Consider the following 23,617-nt stretch of genomic DNA (forward strand, 5'->3'; position numbering starts at 1 on the left):
ACCCCCTATGACAATTTGTGTACCCCTGGGAGTACCTGTACCCCACTTTGAGAACCTAGGTTCTAATTGAAATAATATTGTCACTACCTATTGCTTTAATAGGGTCGGTGGCTTATATACCCTACATACAGACATGCTTTTAACTATATTTAACAGCAAAACTTTCATTTATTACATGTACTCTTTTCTGTTTATCATCTGTACTGTCATTGTAAAGTGTAAAGCTCTTTATAAAAACATATTCACCTATTGATAGTGTTCTAGGGTTAAAATGTTTTAAAAATCCATCAAATACGTATGGCGTAATTCTGCTAAAAGATGAAAAAATAAACATCCAATCCTGGACTCAAGATCATTTCTGTAGATTTTCATGCGTCAAGAATAACATAAATAAATACTGTTATTATCTTTTCCACACAGACTCGAGCTCGGCTGTCATTTAAGAGGCGTCCACCGACGAGACAGCACAGGAAGTCGGTCGGAGAGGAAGCAGAAATGTCCGGGAGTGACTTGTCTCAGTCTGAACTGTCCATCACAAAGAAAAGTGAAGTGTTCCACAGTCCAGCTCAGGAAGAGGAGGATGAACCGCTGAGTGGTTCCACAGGAGATAACGAGAAAGATAGGAACTGTGAGAACACCAACGGAGGGACGCCAAACCTCCACTCAGGCCACGAGAAAGAAGAAGAAGAAGAAGAAGAAGCTGTGGACGAAGACAAGCAACTTTCAAATCAAGTTGAGGAAGAGGAGGATGTCCCTCAGGATGGCCCACGAGAAGAAAATGATAGAATGTGAAAAATATCAATAAGAACTGTTTATTCACCTGGTTTTAATGGCCCTCTGCTGCCCCCTGGCTGTGTAAAGAAACACTGGAGCATCTCTTTATTTGCTAATGGAAAAGCATTACTGTTATTGAAGCACATTTTTGCTTCTAAAAATATAGAAAGTCATAATTATGAGTTAGTAAAGTCATAATTATGATATATAAACTGAGCATTTGCAGCAGTCTACCGACACTGACTGTTACATTCTTAATTACACTTTGAATAATAATTAATTCAAAACACATATTTTGGATGTTTATTCAGTTCTTAGAATTCCACACATGATAAATAGTGTATACAGTAGTAGAAGTACATAAATAAGTCTTTTTTTTTGCAAAATTATATTGTCACATTTTTGTATGTTTCTTTGCAAATTGTCTCATAATTGTATTTGGTAATTGAAAATTGCTAAATACATTGTTCTGGTTGGAGTTCTTATTATTTTTCTTTGTCGTGTAACTCCTCCGAGTCTATTAATGCAGCACTAATGACACGTGTCATCTCATGAGGACAACGTGAAGGATGTGCAGTCGACCTTTTTTGGAGCCAAAATGTCAAGGTCAAGGTCACGTCAACTGTCAAAAACCAACATTTTCCATATCTCTTTGAATATTTATTGTACAAGTTTGATGCTTACATTTATGAAAAGCTCATCTCAAGTGGAGTATTTTTTTTCTCTATAACTTGGCCACACATTAAGATACAGTGCTCAGACTGGTACCATTGAGCAACATTTCCTTTCAATGTGTGACTTTAACCTTTGCTCAAGGTCATGTTTAAGGTCAAGGTCAGTCTTCTGTTTTTAATGCATTATTACTTTCAATTTAATTAGTAAAAAGAACAAACTTGTCAACAAATCCAGTTACGGGCTGTCATTTTTTCAATTGCCAAATACATAATTGCCTTACGAATACAGGTCTTGCCTCGTTATGACTTTACTATCTCATAATTATGACTTGCCATAATGATTTTACACTTTTTTTTAGTTTTTTTTGGAATACTGTTGATACCAAAAAAATAAAATAATTATTAGACATTTTTACTAAGACATTTTTAATAAGAAAAACTCGAAATCCAGATTTACAAGAGTGCATTTCTTTATTTCAAATCTATACAAAACAAAAAACATCTTTTGTGATTCTCTCTCTCTCTCTCTCTCTCTCTCTCTCTCTCTCTCTCTCTCTCTCTCTCTCTCTCTCTCTCTATATATATATATATATATAGATATCAGCAGATGTAAAAAATGTTACACATTCTGCTGGATCATTTTTAAGCGGAAACAAAATGTCAACTGTATCACGTTGTTTTATTAAATATTGGCCAATTTTGCTGCTTTTGTGTTATGTGCTACAAATAACCCAAGTCAGGTCCTCAGAAATCATGCACAAAATTGTTTAATAAACAGTTTTGTTTTATCCTGTTTTAAAAAAAAAAGAAAGTGTACAATTTATTATGCAGTCAAAAATGACCAAAAAACTAATAAAGGAAGAGAAGAAACTGAAATAAAGGTGAAAATCCAACAACTTTTCATTCACTACAAGGACAAATGGTGGTTAAAAACCTTATTTTTTAACTTCCAAACTATACCTAATGTACCACATGCGGTCCTCGGTTTAGTATTGTGCAGCCCACCCAAGGAAAATACACACATTGGCTAAATAAAACATACAAAAAAATACCCCAAAAATGACTCCAAAAACCAGGGGTGTAAAAAAATCTATTTTACAATATTTTTTGGGTGCAAAAAAATCGATTTTGTATCTTCTTTTTTTAATATTTAATCAATATTTTTCTCATTGTATTTTTCACATTTTTGTGGACGTGTTTTTTTTATTTTTACTGCTGGAGACATTGTTACGTCTCAGCGCAGCACCCTAACTACTGGACATGTTGACCAGCTCCTGTTCCACCATAAAAACCTTAAAAATTGTGCCACTTCCGCATCTCCACTACTGTAGATGGCGCCATAGATATAATAATAATAACAAATAGGATGTTTTGAAGCAAATAGTTTTGACTCAATTTGTCCTCTGAATGATCAATATCTTCTAATGAACATAAACAGCAACTTGATTTTTCATCTCTACATTAAATTTTGATATTAACTGGGAAAAATATCGCAATATGTCGTAATATCGTATCGTGACCCAAGTATCGTGATACGTATAGCAACATCCTTGCCAATACTCACCCCTACCAAAAACACACAAAAATATATAGAATTATAAACAAAAACGTAATAAAAAATATGTTAAATGACTGCAGAAAACGCATAAAACTCACACAAGAACAAAAATACATAAAACAACCACAAAAACAAGAGGCACAGAGTCTCCAGTAGGTGGTGCTGTAGAACCAGCCAAACATCCACATTATTGTGCTCCATAACTAGTTTCTGATACTGTATCTAAAATATCTGCCAGATCATCTCCAAAATCAAACTCCTTCTTTCTTTTGACATCGTCCATCAGATCCATTCAGGGAATGGACGATGTACAATTTCCAATTCAGTGATTACATCTTATCATATTTTAACTAATTTAAACACTTTTTTTTTTTTTTTTAAATGTACGAATAACAATTAATCTAAACAACTTCTTAATAAATCAATTATCACTTTGTCTGCCAGAATTAAAGTTTATTGAGACACTGCTTTAGATAAGAAGAAAAGTCAATACATTGATTTTTTTTTAATACATATATTGTTTAAAAAAAAAAAATTCGACCAAAGTAAGTTACCACATCTATTTATTAAAGGTGGGGACAATATTTAGTGCGACAATATATCGCAATTAAAAAGAAAAAAAGTGCAGATATTTTTTGAAGAATGTCATGATATGATATGGTTTTGACACTTTCTGCAATTTTTTTTAAATCTTTTTTATTGTTATTGCTATTTGTTATTGTTCATTACTTTATTTATTTATTTTTTATATTCCTACTGAGTTGGAAATATCCTACCCTGACTAAATATGCAAGTATTCCCAGAGTTAAAGTAAAAAAAATAATGGTTGTTTTTTTGTTATTTTTCCAAAGGGAATTTTTGTGTCCGTTTTCCCTTTCAAAAGGGAAAACTTGGTACCTCAGTGGTGCCAACCTTTCCGAAACTGTGAGCTATTTTTTCTAAATTTATGCAATCGTTTTAATACATTTCACACGGGATCATCATGTTCCTATTTTAATAGACACTAACAATGTTTTACCCAATCACAAAAAAAACAAAACATGTAACTTGAACATTTCAACAAGTTTGTAATATTTTATTTAAAAAAAAAAAAAAAAAAAAATCCTCTTTTTATTTATTTAAAACAACACTGTTACCACAATCCAAACACCAAATCAGCAGCATCTTTAACAAGATACAGGCAACAATTGAACTAGGGGTGTCCCGATCCGATATTGATATCGGATATCAGTCCGATATCAGCCAGAAAACGAATATCAGATTTTATTCGACTGCATCTAAAATCTCCGATATCGCTTTGATAAGTTTTTGCTGTTTTTGTCCCCGCCCTCAGTTGTTCCCACCTTATACTTAAAAAAATAACTTAAGTAAACTTGAATTATTTTTATTATTATTGTTCTCTGTTTGAGGAACATCACTTGATCAAACCTTTTCTAACATTCCACACGACAAAAAATAAAATAAATAAAAGTATGTATGATCTGTGCTGATATTGTACAGTATCGACCATTAGTCAAGGCTGCAATATCGTAACGGAAGTGAAAGAGTTGTATCAGGACATCCCTAAATTGAACACATTGTTTTAGTGAAAAAAATAAAAAATACAAATTCTGACTATACATCCGTCACCCGTATTTATCTTTGTGATGATTAGAGCTCCTGAGGGCCCCTCACATGGTCCCTACGGGCTCCCAGGTGCCCGCGGGCCCTATGTTGGTGACCGCCTCCACCTTATTTATTGATTATTATTTTTTTAACACCGCTTCCTTAAAGTCACACCTTGAGCACTTATCTGGCAACCTGCACGACCAGCTAGTTAGCTTGTTTCCGCTGCTGTCAGTGACTTTTAGGGAGGTTTTCCCGCGGATTGTCAGCAGTGACCCGTGCTCGTGCTGTTGCTATGGTATCACCAGCTGGTGTCCTATTGAACCCGTGACCACTACCCGGCCCCGCGTGCACACCCGCGTCGGCTAAAAAAACAGTTAAAGTTCCAGAATATATTTCCGGGTTGGTGTTCGTGGGACATAAACATGGACACGGAGCTGACACGGAGCTCAGTCATGGAATCTAATGGAGCCGCTAAAGAACCGGTGAGTTTATTTATCACAACTCAGTGTTCAAACACCTGTCATTAATACGTTTTAATGAAAAGGTGTGGGAACTACTACTGTACACTTCAAACATTTGAAAACAAACACACACACACACCCAAAAAAACACACCCACCCAACAAAATATATATAAAAAGGACTGACATAAATGTATTTATTTGTTTATTTGTTCTTAACTGTTAATAATTCGTGTCATAATTGATCTCATTATAATATTTTGGTTATTTTAACACTTCAGTTAGACATGGACAGAAATAGACTTGAACATTTAAATCCAAACAATTCACATTAATTAATTAATTCATAATAAATTAATAAATAGAAATGATATTTTGTCATTTCTAATGAAAAAATGTACTTCATAATTTTAAAGTTAATTTAATTTGCCTCATGGTGTGTATAAGGCAGACATAGGCAACTGGTGGCACATTCAGCCCTCGGTCTAATTTTATGCGGCCCCCAAAGTAAATGTACAAAATTACTGAAAAATACACAAAACAAGAGCAAGAACACATTTAAAAAAACACACAAAAAATTACAACATTGTACAGTAAAAGACAAGATAAAAACACAGAAAATGCTCCAAAAACACACAAAACAACTACAAAAATGAACAAAACGACAACAGTAATACACAAAGTTACTCAGAAAAATATACAAAATGACAACAAAAGACAAGAAAAACACAAAAAATTACTCTGCACACCCACAGTACTAATAAACAAGCAAAATGACAACAGAAATACACTTAAATACTCCAAAAAACTCATGACAACACAAATACACAATATGACTCCAAAAAACATATATTTTATTGGAAAAATACACAAAAGGACAACAGAAATTCACAAAATGCCTCACAACAATCGAGACAACAACAAACAGACACAGAATGAGAGAAAAATATACAAAATGACTAAAAAAAACTCTTTTCTTTCCTGTCTTAATGCTCAGATTGCTCATTATTCTAAATGCTGACATGAATGTTGATCATGTGACCCTCTGATCAAACAAACACATTTTTGAGGCCCCACTTTGATAAAAGTTGGGAAGTGTCTCCTAGTACGTAATACGTATCTATATACAAGCATTCTATCCGTACGAAAGATGACGTTACCGGAAGTCATTCCGACCATTCCGTGCAGTTACGGTTAGTTAGTCCATAACATAGTTAAGGGTTAGGGTTAGTCCGTAACATAGTTAAGGGTTTGGGTTAGTCCGTAACATAGTTAAGGGTTAGGGTTAGTCCGTAACATAGTTAAGGGTTAGGGTTAGTCTGTAACGTAGGTTAGGTTAGGGTTAGGCCTGGGCCGATAACAGATTTTGCTGGACGATATATTGTCCCACAAATTATTGCCGATCAACGATAACAACAAAAATGCTAGCGGCCCCCCCTCCCCGTTTCATTCTGTTCCGTTTTTATTCAATGTTAAACCATACAGAATTGACCAAATAGTTTCTAGGTTACCCCGTTCATTCTGCTATAGAACAAACATGCTCAGGTGCTGAGGGTGAACCCCCTTGTCATCCAGCCTGTTTGGAGGCCAAAGACGGAGAAAATAAAAAACTTCCGAAGCAACGTAGTAGGTCCAGAGTTGCCGCATCTACCGGACTATAACTGTTTGATTTACCTAAATGTAAGATTGCCTTGCGGTGGAGTACTAGTTTAGAGTAATTACGCTGCAGGTTTACTGAGAAATTATTAGAACTGACTGAGTTATCTTCTGTTTAATATCCGTTGCTAACACAAGCCTCTGCAGCCGACGGGCGCGCCTCCAAATACACATGAATATGGCAATATACCGAGGCCGGCATACTTACCGAGTTCATTTTATTTACCGTCTGTTAATTGATTTATCGATCCAGGCCTAGTCAGGGTTACAGTTAGGGTTAGGTTTTGTCCGTGAAGTAGGTTAGGGTTAGGATTAGGGTTATCTACCTACCTATCACGTGTCCTAAACTGGCCAATGAGGGGCGTTGCGTACGGATAAAATATCGGTATATGGATATGTATTGACAGCCACTCCCTAAAAGTCGCCTCCGTCTGGTGTAGGGAATGGAATGTTTTAATGGTGCAGCCAGATATTTACTTTTCTTTGTTAGATTTGTGCGTTTGTTAAAAATGTCATCCAAATAAACAAAAACAGTAATAATTTAACTTTAAGAAATGTATTTTTTTAATTTTTATCTTACAGAAAATATTCCATTGTACACTGTAGTTAAAATTATCTTAACTTCAGCTAAGACACAAAATGCACATTTTAAAAAATTACATCTAATATTTGTTATTTGTAATTTTAAACAAGTCCTTGAATTTTTTTAAATACACTTATCTATCTTTTTTTTTTTTTTTTTTTTGTATCTTGTCCTACTAGAGTTTTCTCTTAATTTTGTTGCACTTTGTGTATAATGACAATAAAAGGATTCCATTCTATTGAATTCTATTCTAGCGGCTTGATCTTAGTTAAGATTTATTTAATCTAAGTTTTGCGTTATGTCTTGCCTAACTTTTATCTTGTGTCCTGTTTCACTTTGCTAATTTCACCTCTTATTTTCAGCACTTAATGCATATAATACATTAACTTTCAAAGGACAACAGGCTTGTCTTTGGTGAGCTTTACACAACGGTGTTTCCATTGCAAATTGATTTGCGATAATAGACCCATTCTTAGTATTTACAGTCTGCACAGTTTTCTACAATTACAGTAAAATAGAATACAAAAGTAAAAATCTAAAAGAATAAAATATAAACAGTTGCCATTCCTTGTCACATGAGTTGAAAACAGTTTTTTCTTATTTTGGCACAAATTCAATATCATTCCATCCTGTTTGAGCAACTTTTCTCTGTCCATTGTGTTTCATCCAGACTGATTAGTCATTGAGTTTTCTCATGTAGTTCATGTTTGTGTTTCTGTCACACAAAATGCCTCACTGTCATTGTATTGGTGTGTACTAGGGCAGGGCAATATGGACCAAAAACTACTTTTTCTCAAAAGGGTGATATAAATACAAACTAACCCAAAATGATGGTCCATTGTTCTATTAACTGTGATAACCACATTTATTTATTTATCTGAATATTATTCACTGTTATCCAGGAAGTTTATTATTATTTGCACCATAGTTTATAATCATCTTAAAGTCGTCGTTTTAATCGGAAGTAAAATGAGGTTGAGCTTGAAAGTGACCAAAAATGGTGGAAACGGTGGTAAAATGGGAAATTAGAGTGGGCAAAAACGTGGCAAAAGTGTCAATATTGGAACAATTAGTTTAAACTGGCAAATAATGGGCATGACAAATCGTGAATGTGGTTTAATTGGCAAAAATAAGCATGTGAAAATAGGTTAAAAGTGACAAAAATAGGTCAATATATGTCACATTCGGTGGAAAAGTGGTGGAAAGGGTTAATAAGTGTCGAAAATGTGCTCAATAGAGAAGTGGCCGAAATGGGAGTAATGTAGCATAATTTAATTAAAAGGTTGAAAATGTGTCAAAAAAAAAGATGAAAATATGTTAAAATATGGCAAGTTTGGTGTAGTTGCAGAAAAATTGTAAAAAAAAAAAAATAAGCAAAAATGGGCTCAAATTGTAAAAGAAAAAAATATATTTTTTTGTAGGCATCTGGCAATCCCAAATGGGGTCCTGACCCCAAGGTTGAGAACCCCTGCTCTAAGAGACAGCATGTGTGAGTGAGTCTCTGTAGTGGGCTTGTTAAAATGAAGCTTCCCTAAACATTCCTTTGACTTTACAACAGATGTTGGTTGTGTGTTGTTTTGTAACTTGTCATCTAATCGTTTTTTTGCAAGCAAACGAGAGAGATATGAACATGTACAGTACACATACACGCATGTTAGATCCTTAACTAACACTTTAACATGCTGCGAAATAAATATTTTATTAAAAAAGGCCTTTTTGTAACATGACCTAAACGCCCCAAGGCTGAGAGCAAGACAAAGGCAGTGACATGCAGTTACAGAGAAGATAGAACTCACTTGTCATCATGTCAAGATAAATACTGACAATGATAAGAGGAAATCACCAAACTTGCCATATTTGAAAATATTTTCATCACTTTTTTTGCCATATTTTTGCTACATTCCTCCTATTTCTGCCACTCCTCCATCACATTTTGATGCCTTTTCTGCACATTCTTTTTCCAATTTCAAGACATTTTCAGCACTTATAAACCCTTTCCACCATTTTTCCCACCTAATGTTTCGTATGTTGACCCATTATTGTCACTGTTAACCTCTTTTTAATTATTTTTTTTTTACCGTATTTCGTGCTTTTTTTTTTTTTTTTGCCAATTTAACCACATTCACCATTTGTCATGCTCAATATTTGCCAATTTAAATGAAATATTACTACTTTTTAGATGACTTTACCCCCCACACCCTTTCATTTTGACCACTTTTTATGTTTGTTTTTATCCACTTTAATTTAACCAATTTCTGTGTTTTTAAAAATCCCATTTCACCACCTTTCCCACCATTTTTAACCCATTTTATTTCTGATTAAAACAAGGATTTACATCTTTATGACGACTAAATACTATGGCACAATTAATAATAAACTTGCTGTCGTGGATATTATTCAGATTAATACATAAATGTGTTGTCACAGATTCATAGAGCAATGGACCATTGTTTTGCTGACAGAACCACTGCTTTATATGACCAACAATATACACATGTACTACACATGCTGCGTGACGTTTTACGTGTAATAGATTTATTGTGTGTGTGTTTTTGTTTACCAGGGTGAGAAAAGTTTAACTCGTTCTGCAACTACTTTTGTACCTAATTTATTAAACCTGTGTATAAGGTGTTTGCAGTAGTTCCTTTGTTTGCTCACAGTAGTTTTTTTTTGACACGTTGCTAAATATTGATTTTCTCTCAGGCACGGAATGGGGATCGTTCAGCAAACAGAGATCCTGCAGAGACAGACTGTGACGCGCTGCTATCAGTACATGTAAGTTGTGTCATTTAAAGTGTGTTCATCTGCTATTTGTACTAAACTGATAACAATAATCTCAGTACAACTACTTCACAGTGTGATTTTCCAGCTCGCTGTGAATGAGAACGTTGTCCCGCCTGGTATTTAAACAACTCTAAACCTTGTTTTTCCTTTGTTTGTTTTAATTTGTGTCAGGTGAGCAACGGCAATGGGGATTTGGCAGCTGAACCCTATGCACCAGAACAGGTATGAAAAAAACAGGAATTATCCGTAATTTCCTCTTAAGACTGACGTTAAAGCTTGTATGTGTTTGAGCTCGACCAATTCAGGGTTTTCGGGGCCGAAATTATCTTTTTGTCAGTATTGGTTGTTTTGTGTTTTGTAATCTGCTATATGTGAAATGTAATATGTTCTTGTCCCCCTCGAAAACAAGATGTTGCATCTCATGGGGCTTTACAAGGATACATCTCAAATTTGGGGGCTTAAAAAGCCGTTAAATCGGCCGATACTGATAAATCAGTCGAATTAAACATCTTAGCAATATCAGTGAGTAGGGATGTAACGATTAATCGTAAGGCAGTTAAAAATCGATTCATAGGTATCACGGTTAATATCGATATTCTGAAAATTGAATCGCCGTACTTTTTTTAAACAGCAGAGGGCACTATCTATTTATCCTTCTCTTGTCCAGAAGCTTAGGTAGCGGGCGGAATCTCCTGCTACTCTCTTTCTGGCCGCCTACTACTCTTAAACATGTTCATTAATGATTCCTTACCCCTTTAGCACCAAAAGATTATCTGTAATATTATGTGAATGTCTGTAAAAGTCACGTTTTTTTTCTATTAGCTCTGTCTGCTAGCACATAGCATCTCTTCTTCACTGCCAGAATATCTGCATGCCAACCGACCACTGGGTTACCAGCGCCCTCTGCTGGTCAAAACAAATATCTTATGTAAATACAGTACAATGACTGTTTCTTTTAAAGTCCAATTGTTAAGGCACAAAATACATTTTCAGTTGCACTTTTAAAAAGAAAAAGAACTATTATGCAGTTTTGCATTGTTTACTATAGAACCAGAATTTAAATGAATAGAATTCTTCTTCATTTGTATTATTCTTTTATTTATTTCATTCAGGATTTATTTTTAGTTAAATTGCATTGTTTTGAAAAGTTTATCAAGGGATTCTTTTGACAATGAAAAATAAAAGGAAAATAGTACAGTATTTTCTAGTTTTTTCCCAAAAAAAATAAAGGAATATTTTTCAGTCATTTGTCTACAGTCCCATTTTGTAAAATAAATTGTGAGAGAATCGTATCGTGAACCCAGTATCGTGAATCGAATCGTATCAGGAGTTGAGTGAATCGTTACATCACTACTGGATGTCATCAACTCATACAGTGCCAGCCATTTTCCAAATTTCTACCCCATCAGTGCCAGACGTTTTGGAGCATTTTGACTAATTTTTAAAGACCCACAGAATATTTTGTACAATGACAATCTGAATTCTGAAAGATTAAAGTCTCTGTGGGACATGACAAAACGCAGAGCCGCTCCGTCCAAAATAATGTCACCCTTACACCCATACCAGATAAAATTTTCACTCGCACACACTAAAAACCTACTCGCATATGCGACTATTTTAACAGGGTGAGAAAAGTTTAACTTGTTCTGCAACTACCTGCTGTTGTACCTTATTTATTAAACCTGTTTATAAGGTGTTTGCAGTAGTTCCTTTGTTTGCTCACAGTAGTTTTTTTTTTTTTTTTTTTTTTGGACACTTTGCTAAATATTGATTTTCTATCAGGCACGGAACGCGGATCGTGCAGCAAATGGAGATCCTGGAGCGACAGCCGGTGACGCGCTGCTATCAGTACCAGTAAGTTGTGTAAGTGTGTTTATCTGCTATTTTCATTAGACTAAATCTAATAATGACTCTTCTGGTACTGGCCACCCTGGGAAAGCCATGTTCCAGCTCCTTCCCTCCGGGAGAAGATATCGTTCGTTGAGATGTCGGACATCTCGCCACGTTAACAGCTTCTTCCCACAAGTTATTATCAGGCTGAACAAAGCACTTTTATTGTTGTATTGCTTCATTGTTGTATGGTTTTAAGTAGGCTTTATGTGTGTTTTTATTACCTTGCTTCATAGTGTCAAATGTTTCCCTTTGAACTTTTACTTTGTTCATATTATTTTGTCTATTTTGGTATTTGTTGTTGCTGTCTCTGGTGCATACCTGTGTATTATTGCACAAATATTCCAATGTGGATTCTTTTCATCATAAATGGCAAATAAATTGAAATTGAACTTGTGTTATAGTCCAGTGCAGTGTGCAGGATAAAGAAGGAACTCACTGAGGTCGTCTTTTGGAAAGTCCAACTGTGGAAGATCATCATCTTCATCCTGCTTGTTATGGTTGCTGTGATTATGATTTCTCTGGCTCTGTGCACAGGTAATGCTTCAGATTAACCAACATCTAAAGCAATTTACAATTTATATAGCACCATATTACAGAAGTTGAGTTGATAAGATACTTTCTTTTTTTTGTTTTTTTTTTTATCTGTTTTGGAGCAGTGATCCATAAAGACGTGGATGATGAGTTTGACTCGTCACTTTTTAAATTTCCTCGCTATTTTAATGGAAGTTTCCAGATGCCAAACATGGTCCCGACAGAAGACTTGTATAATCTTTCATCCAATGAAAGTCAAAACCTCACTGCAGACCTTCAGAAAAAGGTTAGGTACACCGTCACATTTTCTAATGGTTGTTTTTGTATTCTAATTAAAACGATGTAAAAATGTACCAAAATGTCAGTAGTGAAGGGCTTAGCTTAGAAAACAGATAAAATAGTAGGGACAATAGAGACAAAAAAAACCAAACAAACAATATATATTATATATTATATATCTTATATAATATATATAACCAAAAGGGACCTTTAGGGGGAGCTCTGAGCGCAAGTTACGTAGTTCTGATTTAAAAAGCCGTACAATCGGCTGATACCGATTAATGGGTCGATGACCAATAAATCGTCTGATATATGAAAGAAGAACATGAACACGAACACAAAACCTTATAATATTTAAAATAATAATGAAGACTAAGAAGCAGAACACTACTACAATTAAATAAATGTTTAATCTTTTATCTGTTTGCACCAGTTGAACTTAGTGTTATTAGAGGTGGTTCTAGACTGAGACGTGTTTACTGCACTCAGGTGATCTTCAGTCACTTGTCTGTGGAAGGTTTCAGTAATGGGTGGAACATTGCCAGGAATGCAGAAAGATAAAAATCAACCACAATGCCCTGAAGCAATGTGGCCAAATGCATGCAGGTGTTAAATCAATGGTAAAAAAAAATGGTAAAAGTGACCTCATTCCACTAAAGAATTTGTGGCAGGAAGTGAAACGTTGCAATCGACATACTTCTTATGAGACGCTGAGTTAAGGGTAGCCTCACTCTTCTTGCGTGTGTCAACTTGTCGTACCTCTGCAGCTTTCTGACGTCTACAGCTCTTCTAACGCCCTGGGCCGATACTTCTCCAGAGCTGAGATAACTGCTTTCAGGTAAATACTCATCAGTTGTCAATTCCATTTTATGTATAGTGCAATCACTGAATTGTTTTATTCTGAACTTTTGACTGGCAGGAACGGTTCAGACGTTACTGACTACAGGCTGATGTTTGTGCTGCCTGAGGAAGAAAAGGAATCAATAGGAAAGTTTATAGTGTGCAGGGAGATCGTTTACAACGTCCTCAGACAGTTCCTCTACGACCAGGAAGACGATGGGCTGGAATACATCGACCCGAGGACCCTTACGATGTTTTTGCAAGACGTTTGACACGTACAGAAATAACTGGGTTGTTCCCAGTAGTGTTTTTTACTTTGTTGTTGAAGTTTGACGCTGCAACACAAAACAGGAAGCTGTGCAATAACCACCGTGTACGTATCGTCAGCCTTAAAGCATGATATTTCCCACAAGTTTACAAATGACCACCAAACCACTCTATACATGCATCCTCAGGAGGATGTTCTCATGTGATTCACATTTTTCAAACAATTGTCATGTCAGTCAATACCATGGAAATCATTCCATTGAAATCTCGGGCTTGTAAATATTTTTAACCCTTTCAAACCACATCCCATGTTGTAAAGTATTTTCTATAACTTCTACAAAACTTATGTATTTCTCACAGATGGAAGTATGAACAAATAAAGACATTTTTCAGATTTTTCCAAATGTCAGAATTTAATTAGTATTAATAGATAAATAAACATAATTTTAAAACTATCTATGACTATTTTATTTAAATGTTTTTACTTGAAAGCATGTATTAGGTTTTGAAAGGCTACATGATGCTAAGGCTGTGTTTAACATCACATACTAACATATTACTCGTACTAACTTTGACATTCAGTTAGTTTGTAGTGCGTTCACGTTTGATAGTATGAAAATATTTGCGTACCCGAGAAATACCCAGATGTATACTATATGGTGCATGGTGGCCATACTAGTCATACTTAACCCATGATGCATTGCGAGCGGAACGTAAAATTGTCATGGCACCAGCTTTAAGATAGAAATCAAACATCCCCTTTTCAAAATAAAAGCATCTATTCTTGTTTTCCATTAGTTTTTTTTTTTTTTAATATTTTGTAAATGGGGCTCTTGTTTTGAAGTTAACCAGAATTTTAGCCAGTAGCACAATGGAGGGTCTCTGAAAATCTCCAAAATGTCAGAATGAAAAGTGTGTACAGTACGTGACGTATGGTTCAAATGAGCACATGTTGATATTCTACTTGTTCACTTAATACGTTTTCAGAACTTTCAAAAGTGGAGAATCAACAGAGATATTTAGTCTCAGTGTGACTCAGGTTTTGTAGGTTTCAAATGCATCTTGGGAAACTTGGAAGTTTACTTCAGTAATAATCCAGAAGGTCTCTCAGATCTATGGACACAGGTCAGATAGTGGAGCCCAGAGTTCACAACAAACATGATGATGCCGCTTTTAGTTGTTATGCTGCAAAGAAGTGGAACAAACTGTCAGCAGAGCACATTGAATTGCCTTGTGAAATGTGTTATACAAATACATTTGCCTTTGGAGATAAAAGGATAGCCCATATTGTTCTTTTTGATGTCTTGAGTCTACCAGATCTTGACCTTGTTTATGAAATGTGTAGCTCCAGCTAACTAGAAGTAGAAAGGTTAATAAGAAACTGAGAACCTTGGTGTGTGCTTTTGGTCTTGCATTAACCTGGTTATTCTGTGATTGATGACGTGCTCTTAATGCAAACCGCTAAGCTACGTTGGGCTCCAGAGTCCCACAATACAGATCAGGATAAGAAGATCCACTGAGTGGATGAATGGATTAAATCGTCTCATGGGTCGGACAGCAGAGGAAGTTCATGATCCACATTCAGCAGCCAAAAATGACCAATATTTGATTTCTCTGATCCTTGTTGTCAGAAACCGGTTAAAAAAATCTACCTCAGTAATTCACACTGCAGCAAGACTTAAATCAAACAATTGTAGTTAATATTTGTTAATTAAGAAAAAAAAGGTGGATGTTTTCTGTGTCCTTGGAACGATAGAATCTCTGTGTTAAAAGGATTAATGTGTTTGCCAATTTGTCCGAACACAAATAGTCTTATAAGTGCATTTCCGTTCGTGATGACTGCGTAAGCTACAAAGTGAGCCCTGCTGATCCTGTCACATATGCTGCATATAAGGCACATTTATTTGTATAGTGCATTTCACACACAAGGCAGTCCAACGTTATTATTTGTGCCATGGTATATAGTCATCTTAAAGATGTAAATCCTTGTTTTAATCAGAAATAAAATGGGTTAAATGTGACCAAAAGTGGTGGAAAAGGTGGTGAAATTGGATTTAAAAAACCACAGAAATTGGTTAAAAGTTGCAAATAAGATTGGCCAAAAATTGACATAAAAAGGGTTCAAAGTGTCAATATTGGAACAAGTAGTAGGAACAATTTATACCGACAAATAATGGACACGACAAATCATAAATGGGGTTAAATTGGCAAAAAATAAGCATGAAAATGGTGAAAAGAGGTTAAAAGTGACAATAATGGGTCGACATATGCAACATTAGGTGGAAGAAGGAGTGGAATGTCTTCAAAATGGAAAAAAAATGTGCAGAAAAGGCGTTGAAATTTGATAAAGTGGCAGAAATGAGAGTAGAGTAGCAAAAATGCATTAAATTGAGCAAAAACATGAGAAGAAAAAGTGATGAAAATAGGTGTAGTTGTTAAAGAATATTCTTAGTTTCTTGAAGACATCTGGCGACGCCCTTGCCAGTGTCTTGCGACTCCAAGGTACAACAGTATATCTATTTACATATCAGTTTTTCCTTTCTGCATAGAGTAACCTATATTTTTTAATTGTATCTTTTTGCTGCTGTAATAAGTGAGTGTTCAGTGGAGAGAGTAATGGCGTCCTTTGGCGAGGAGCCTGATACAGTAGCTGAACACTTTCCTGTTTGACTTTTACAGTAAATATTTTTGTAAACATCCACTAAATGAGCAGCCTGGGACAGTTCTTTAACATATACTGTACTAGAGCATTATCATTGAGAGCTTTGTATGCCAACAGAATGATTTTAAAACCCTATTGTTGCTTTAACTGGAAGAAAAATGAAGAAAAGAGACCAATACTGGAGAAATGTGGTTCATCAAACCATCTGATCGTAAAACGAGAGGTAATACTTGCGTGTCCAGACTGAATATATAACAGTGGATGGTGACCAGTAGATTTAAATTGGTTTAATCCTCTCTGGATTAAGGTGTAAATTGTGGTGTGTTTTAGCCAGCGTTGAGCTCCTTCCTATCGCAGTAAATACTTTTCTTAATCTTCTCACAGCACTTTGAGATTATGTGGTATGTTGTATGCACCTTGGATATTGCCAGTCCATAGTGTGATAAATGAATGCTGCCGATGCTCTAGGAAGTCTGGAGTGGTCCAGAGTCTCAATCCTATTTCAGGAGCTGTTAATCGTCTAAAGGCAGATTAACTGTTGTGGGCGTGTTGAGCATTGACAGCCTTTTTTCTTTGAACTGGTCACAGTTGTTCTTCACAATACTCATAGACTGACCACCTTTTAGGTCATCCACAGGTCAACAGTGCTGCTCAAACCTGTATTCATCTGGAGATTAACATTTAAAAACCTTAAATATTAGACATGACCTGTGTTTAGTCTTCATTCATTACAAGTTAAAGAAAGTGGTTTTATTCATAATTATCATGTACGAATGTGAGCTTATGGAGCATTAAAAAAAGGGCAAGTGGTTTCTCAGAGACTTTTCCTCAGAGGATTCCCAGAGGGTGTCAGTTCTGTCCGTAGGAGGAGGGTGGGTGTGACAGGGCTATGGGGTCTTTGTCAGATGAGCCAATAAGCTACCGGGAGCAAAGAAAATGTATATAAAATATAAATCATATTTAAAAATGTAACTACATTGAACAATAAAAGCAGTCCATAAATATACAGACTGTAAATAAAATGTAACACATACACTGTAGACAAAATTGAGTTTAAAATCACTATTACAGATTATGTATAAAATGCAACATTTTACTTACATATATACATGCATACATCATACAAAGTATACTAGGCTAATATTAAAAACACACATTGCTTTTACCTTTTTTTGTTTAGAATGGTTATATTCAAATAACCATGCATTTTTTTTTGTAAAAATGTACGCCATTTTGTCTATTCATGCCTTTTCTGACTATTTATGGAATTTTCTTCAGACTATATATGCCTTTTTTATGACTATTTGTCATTTTTTCTGACTGTTTATGGCATTTTTCCCCGACTATTTATGCCATTTCTTTCTGACTATTTGAGCCTTTTTCTTTCTTTTCATGTCTTTTTTCGACTGTTTCTGCCATTTTTGGGGAGCATTTTTGCCATTTTTATTTTCTGCTGGAAACTGAATCTTCTGACCCCAATTTCCTTGACGCATGCATAAATAGATAGCTGCTTCTTCTTGTCATTGTACAAAGTCATACAACAAAATTTGTAGCAGCTTGAAAAGTTGTCACGACACATAAAAATAGAATAACAATAAAATCTTGATAAATTAAAAACATGACACAAATATGTACCGCTACTTAAGAAGAGGTTAAAGAGATATATATATATATATAATGTCAAGTAAAACAGTGCAAAGGTACAGCAGTGCCTTTACGATGGTGAGAAATCGGTGTTTGTTATATAAAACTCTAATCTTCACATTTCCTTGAAATCCCTTGGCTCCAAGTCCTGTACCCTTGACACTGGCCCGTTGGCTGCCCCTTAGCTCAAGTCGAGCAGTCACGAAGCTCTCTACCGTTATCCCATTAAAGTGTTATCTCTCCTTTTGGTCCACACCAAGACTCAAAGATTAGGACGTTGGTTGGATGAGGTTTTAGCCAGATCTGCACTTGCTCTTCTGCTCTGTCCTCTCTCCGGTCTTCTTGGGTCTCCTAGCAGAATTCTGGATAATAATCACAGATCTACAAAGGAAAAATGGGCGCCCACAGCTCCATTGACGACATCCTTGAAGAGGACATGCACCACTGGTACACCAAGTTCATGAAGGAGTCTCCATCGGGGCTCATCACCCTGTTCGAGCTGAAGACCATGTTGGAGATGAACGGTATGACAGAAGAGGCCAGTAGCTACGTGGACCAGGTTTTCTTCACCTTTGATATGGACGGGGTGAGTAGAGTACACATACCGGCATGTGATGACAGGCAAGACAGTTGCACAAGAGCAGGGGTGGCCAATCCTGGTCCTCAAGAGCCACTATCCAGCATGTTTTAGATGTTCCCCTCTTCCAACACACCTGATTCAAATGATTAACTCATCATCAAGCTCTGCAGAAGCCTGATAACGATCCTGGTCATTTCAATCAGGTGTGTTGGAAGAGGGAAACATCTAAAACATGCTGGATAGTGGCTCTTGAGGACCAGGATTGGCCACCCCTGCACTAGAACTTGTGATGCATTTGTGGATACATGAGGTTCCTGGAATCAGAAGAAAAACTTGATAATTTAATTCTGCAACAAAACATTCTTTATTATCTAAAAAGGCTTTTATTCTATAGATTTTCACAATGCTTTTCGTCTTCTTCTTTCATAGGACGGGTATCTAGACTTCGTTGAGTACATCGCAGCCATAAGTTTACTCCTCAAAGGAGAAATAAACCAAAAACTAAAATGGTACTTCAAGCTCTTCGATCAGGACGGCAACGGAAAAATCGACAAAGATGAACTGGAAACCATATTCAAGGTAGGCTATACGACTTTATCTCTTTAAGATCTTTCAAAAGCAACGCTTCCAATCGGAGGATGTCATTAGCTTCTGGTTGTACATTTTAAACTCTCGAGTTTGAAGAATCCAGTTGAAGTGTGTGTGACATGTAATCTCATTCGCCACCTAAATACGTCCTGCACTAATCATTCTGAGGACAGGACACTTTTTAACCTACATACAGGGTTACATAATGTTAAACGACAACGGTCTTATACTCCTAATGTGCTATACACGCTTACAGGAGGTCATCGAGGGAACCGTTGCGGTGAAAGAATGAAAACCTGCAGATCACTAAAAAAACAAGAGTTCAAACAAAGCCACACAAGCCACATTCTCAAAGAATATAAGAGAATAACATAAAAAATAAAGTATAAAGTGGTGCAATGAGCCTTTTTTCATATACACTTCGTTTTCTATTCGAATGGTTTAGTTTTCCTACATTTGCTCTGACCGATACATTTTTAAAAAAGCGACAACGGAGGGGCAGGACGAGATACGTTTTTATTAACTTCATGGTATGATACAAGCTATGATGATCTATGGCAGTAGTTCTCAACCCTTTCAGCCTGCAACCCCTAAAATAAAGGTTCCAGAGAGCGGGGACCCCCACTGTAGCTGAAGGTGGTTGAACACAGACATGAACCTTGAAGAACAGTCATGTGGAGACAGGACCATCTATAAGGAGGAATAAAGGGGAGAGATTTTTGGGGTCCATCCATAAAGTCAGTAAAATGATGGTCCATTGTTCTATGAATCTGAATTCTATTAATTTATTTATTCATCTGAATAATATCCACTGTTAAACTTAGTTATCATTTTCAATAATAAGTGTATTATTATTTGTGCCATAGTATATAGTCATGTTAATGATGTAAAACTCTGTTTTAATCAGAAACAAAATGGATTCAAAGTGACCAAAAATGGTGAAAATGGTGGTGAAATGGGATTTTAAAAACCACAGAAACTGGTTAAAAGTTGCTCATTTAAAAAAAAAAAAATGTAATTAAAATTTACCAAAAAAATGGTTTGTTGTGTCTTGACTTATTTAATTTATATACTGTGTATATATAAAATAACATAAGAAAAATTGCAGTGTAATTGCGATGACAGCTGTTTGTAATAAAGTATTCAAAGTGACCAAAACAGTGTAAAAGGTGGTGAAATGGGATTATTATTATTATTATTATTATTATTATTATTATTTTAAACAGCATTTGGTTAAAATTTGGAAATTAGAGTACCCAAACGGGCACAGAAAAAAATGTTAAAAATGGTTCAAAGTGTCAATATTGGCTTATAAGTGGCAGAAAAATGGCAAATAATGGGCATAACAAATCTTGAATGTGATTAAATTGGTAAAAAAATAAGCATGAAATATGGTGAAAAGAGATGAAAAGTGAGAATAAAGGGTCAATATATGCAAAAATGGTGGAAAGGGTTTATAAGTGCTGAAAATGTCTAAAAATCTGCTAAAAAGCATTGGAATTTGATGGTGAAGTGTTTTAATCAGAAATAAAATGAGTTAAAAGTGACCAAAAATGGTGGAAAAGGTGGTGAAATGAGATTTAAAAACCACAAAAATTGGTTAAAGGTTGCAAATTAGAGTGGCCAAAAATGGAAAGAAAAAATGGTGAAAAGGGGTCAAAGTGTCAATATTGGCTTAATATTGGCAGAAATGAGGGGGGGGGGGGGGGGATTAAAATAATCGTCCCTACTTTTTAAATTACATTAAAAATTTCAAACTGGCAAATAATGGGCATGACAAATCATGAATGTGGTTAAATTGGCTAAAAGAAGCATGAAATATGGTGAAAAGAGGTTAAAGGTGACATTAATGGGTCAACATATGCAACATTAGGTGGAAAGGTGGTAGAAGTGAAAGTGGAAAAATATTTGCAGAAAAGGCTTTGAAATTTGATAGAGAAGTGGCAGAAATGAATTTAAAGGAGCAAAAATATGGCAAGAAAAGTTATGAAAATACGTTAAAATATGTTTGGTGTTGCAGAAAAAGGGTCAAAATGAGCAAACATGGGCTCAAATTGTTGAAAAGCATCTGGCAACCCACAAAGGAAGTCTTGACTTTAAGGTTGAGAACCCATGATTTATGTTGTTATTCAGTTTTGTTTTTGCACTTTGTAAATTAAAAAAAAAACATATATATTTTGTTTATCTTAACCTGTTGGAAAAAATAAAATAAACAACTATTGTCTTATTGTACGACTTCTTCTGTCTTCTTTAACCTTTTCATTCAGGCTATTCAAGACATCACAAGAACGTATGACATTCCACCCGAGGAGATTGTGACTCTAATATACGAGAGAATCGACGTCAACGGAGAAGGTAAAACAAAACCACCTCAGTGTGTCAATATATTGATATAAAATAATGAGAAAAGCTGCAAAAACAGTCCCAGAGTAATAATCCTAAGAAAATAAAAGTCCTGACGTGCCCTTTGGTTCCTCTTGTGTGATCCTCCCAAGGTGAGCTGACACTGGAGGAGTTCATCAGTGGAGCCAAGGAGCATCCGGACATCATGGAGATGCTCACCAAGATGATGGATCTCACCCACGTCCTGGAAATCATCATCAAAGGTCAGCCGAAGAAATGAGAAGGAGCGACGCTCACCTGTTCTCAGTGGGGGGGGCGGAGGGATTCAAATGGGCATCCTGTGTAGACGTGTGCACAAAAAAAGCCAAGCTTTATCCCAGACTGCATGGACGGAAGTCAACCGGCAACCTCCAGGAGGCGGAAGAACAGACTGTTTCTGTTGTTCTGCCAGGATTACAATTTAATTTAGCAGACGCTTTTATCCAAAACAACACAAACAGTTAGGGTTAAAGGACTGTGATAGTACAGGTTGGATTTGAACCGGCAACCAAGACTTTTAATCTGTTTTTAAGGTGGAAGATAATGTTGATTTATTGAAATGATGACACTGCCACAATTAGAGTCAATCAACCTGTGATTGGTTGGTTTAAAGCACTGGTTCTCAACCTGAGGATCAGGACCCCATTTTAACAATTTAAGAAGAGTTTTGTTCATAATTATTATACTGCACCAAACCTGCCATGTTTTAACCTATTTTCATCACTTTTTCTCACTCATGTTTTTGCTCCTTTTAATGCATTTTTGCTACATTACTCCTATTTCTGCCACTTCACCATCCATTTCCAATGCTTTTTAGCACATTTTTTCTATTTTCAAGACATTTTCAGCACTTATAAACCATTTGCCATCTAGTTTTGCATATTTTGACCCTTTATTGTCACTTTTGACTTCTTTTCAACATATTTCATGCTTATTTTTGACCAATTCAAGATTTGTTATGCCCATTATTTGCCATTTTTCTGCCACTTTTAAGCCAATATTGACACTTTGAACCATTTTTAACACATTTTACTGTGCCCTTATGGCCACTCTAATTTGCAAATTTTAACCAAATGCTGTTTAAAAAAAAAAATAATAATAATAATAACCATTTCACCACCTTTTACACTATTTTGGTCACTTTGAATACTTTATTGCAATGATTAACAAAAAAAAAAAAAAAATCATTTTTACAAACAACTGTCATCGCAATTACACTGCAATTTTTTTAAATTATTTTATTTTATATATATACAGTATATAAGTTAAATAAGTCAAGACACAACAACCTTTTTTTTTTCAATTTTAATTACATTTTTTTTAAATGACCAACTTTTAACCAATTTCTGTGGTTTTTAAAATTCCATTTCACCACCTTTTCCAACATTTTTGGTCACTTTGAACCCATTTTATTTCTGATTAAAACAAGGTTTTACATCTTTAAGATGACCAAATAACAATAAACGTTATTGGCCCAAATAACAATAAACGTTATTGGCCCAAATAACAATAAACGTTATTGGCCCAAATAACAATAAACGTTATTGGCCCAAATAACAATAAACGTTATTGGCCCAAATAACAATAAACTTTCTGGATAACAGTGGATAATATTCAGATAGATAATGAAATGTGGTTATCACAGATTCATAGAACAATGGACTATTATTTTGCTGGAACCCCAAAAATCTCTCCCCTTTAGTTGTGGGTTGAAAACCACAGTTTTAAACAGTAAGAAATATTAGTGATGGAAAAAGTTAGGCCTAGTTCAGCATTTCAATGTATGTTTGATGTTACATTTCACCATATTTTGTTTATGTAAGGAAACATTGATGCCTTAAAAAAAAATGTTAC

General features: G+C 35.3%; 3 protein-coding genes across 5 annotated transcripts in view; all 3 read left to right on the top strand.

The window, feature by feature from the left end:
* Positions 1 to 1,264, top strand: part of zgc:153184 (capZ-interacting protein) — a 29,043-nt gene extending 27,779 nt beyond the window's left edge. For both annotated transcript variants that reach the window (XM_028464668.1, XM_028464667.1), the window contains exon 6: positions 421 to 1,264. In XM_028464668.1, the coding sequence (XP_028320469.1) occupies positions 421 to 792 (372 nt within the window). In that variant the 3' untranslated portion in view covers positions 793 to 1,264. The remainder of the gene's footprint in view (positions 1 to 420) is intronic.
* A 3,526-nt stretch (positions 1,265 to 4,790) lies between these two features.
* Positions 4,791 to 14,607, top strand: c15h3orf52 (chromosome 15 C3orf52 homolog). Of its 2 annotated transcripts, none has more exons than XM_028465598.1 (8): positions 4,791 to 5,096; positions 10,017 to 10,088; positions 10,269 to 10,319; positions 11,880 to 11,960; positions 12,392 to 12,524; positions 12,647 to 12,807; positions 13,568 to 13,638; positions 13,720 to 14,607. In XM_028465598.1, the coding sequence occupies exons 1-8, from the start codon at positions 5,037 to 5,039 to the stop codon at positions 13,910 to 13,912; spliced, it is 822 nt and encodes a 273-aa protein (XP_028321399.1). In that variant the 5' UTR covers positions 4,791 to 5,036; the 3' UTR covers positions 13,913 to 14,607. The 2 variants fall into 2 exon arrangements, with proteins under 2 accessions (XP_028321399.1, XP_028321400.1); XM_028465599.1 differs by having other exon boundaries at positions 11,880 to 11,951; positions 13,720 to 14,606.
* A 3,036-nt stretch (positions 14,608 to 17,643) lies between these two features.
* guca1c (guanylate cyclase activator 1C) lies at positions 17,644 to 22,597 on the top strand. The gene is made up of 4 exons (XM_028465600.1): positions 17,644 to 18,799; positions 19,223 to 19,372; positions 21,649 to 21,736; positions 21,877 to 22,597. Exons 1-4 carry the CDS (start codon positions 18,608 to 18,610, stop codon positions 22,002 to 22,004), a joined length of 558 nt encoding a protein of 185 aa, XP_028321401.1. The 5' UTR covers positions 17,644 to 18,607; the 3' UTR covers positions 22,005 to 22,597.
* The last annotated feature ends 1,020 nt before the right edge of the window (positions 22,598 to 23,617 follow it).

This window comes from Gouania willdenowi, chromosome 13 (assembly GCF_900634775.1).
Source record: "Gouania willdenowi chromosome 13, fGouWil2.1, whole genome shotgun sequence".
Taxonomy (NCBI): Eukaryota; Metazoa; Chordata; class Actinopteri; order Blenniiformes; family Gobiesocidae; genus Gouania; species Gouania willdenowi.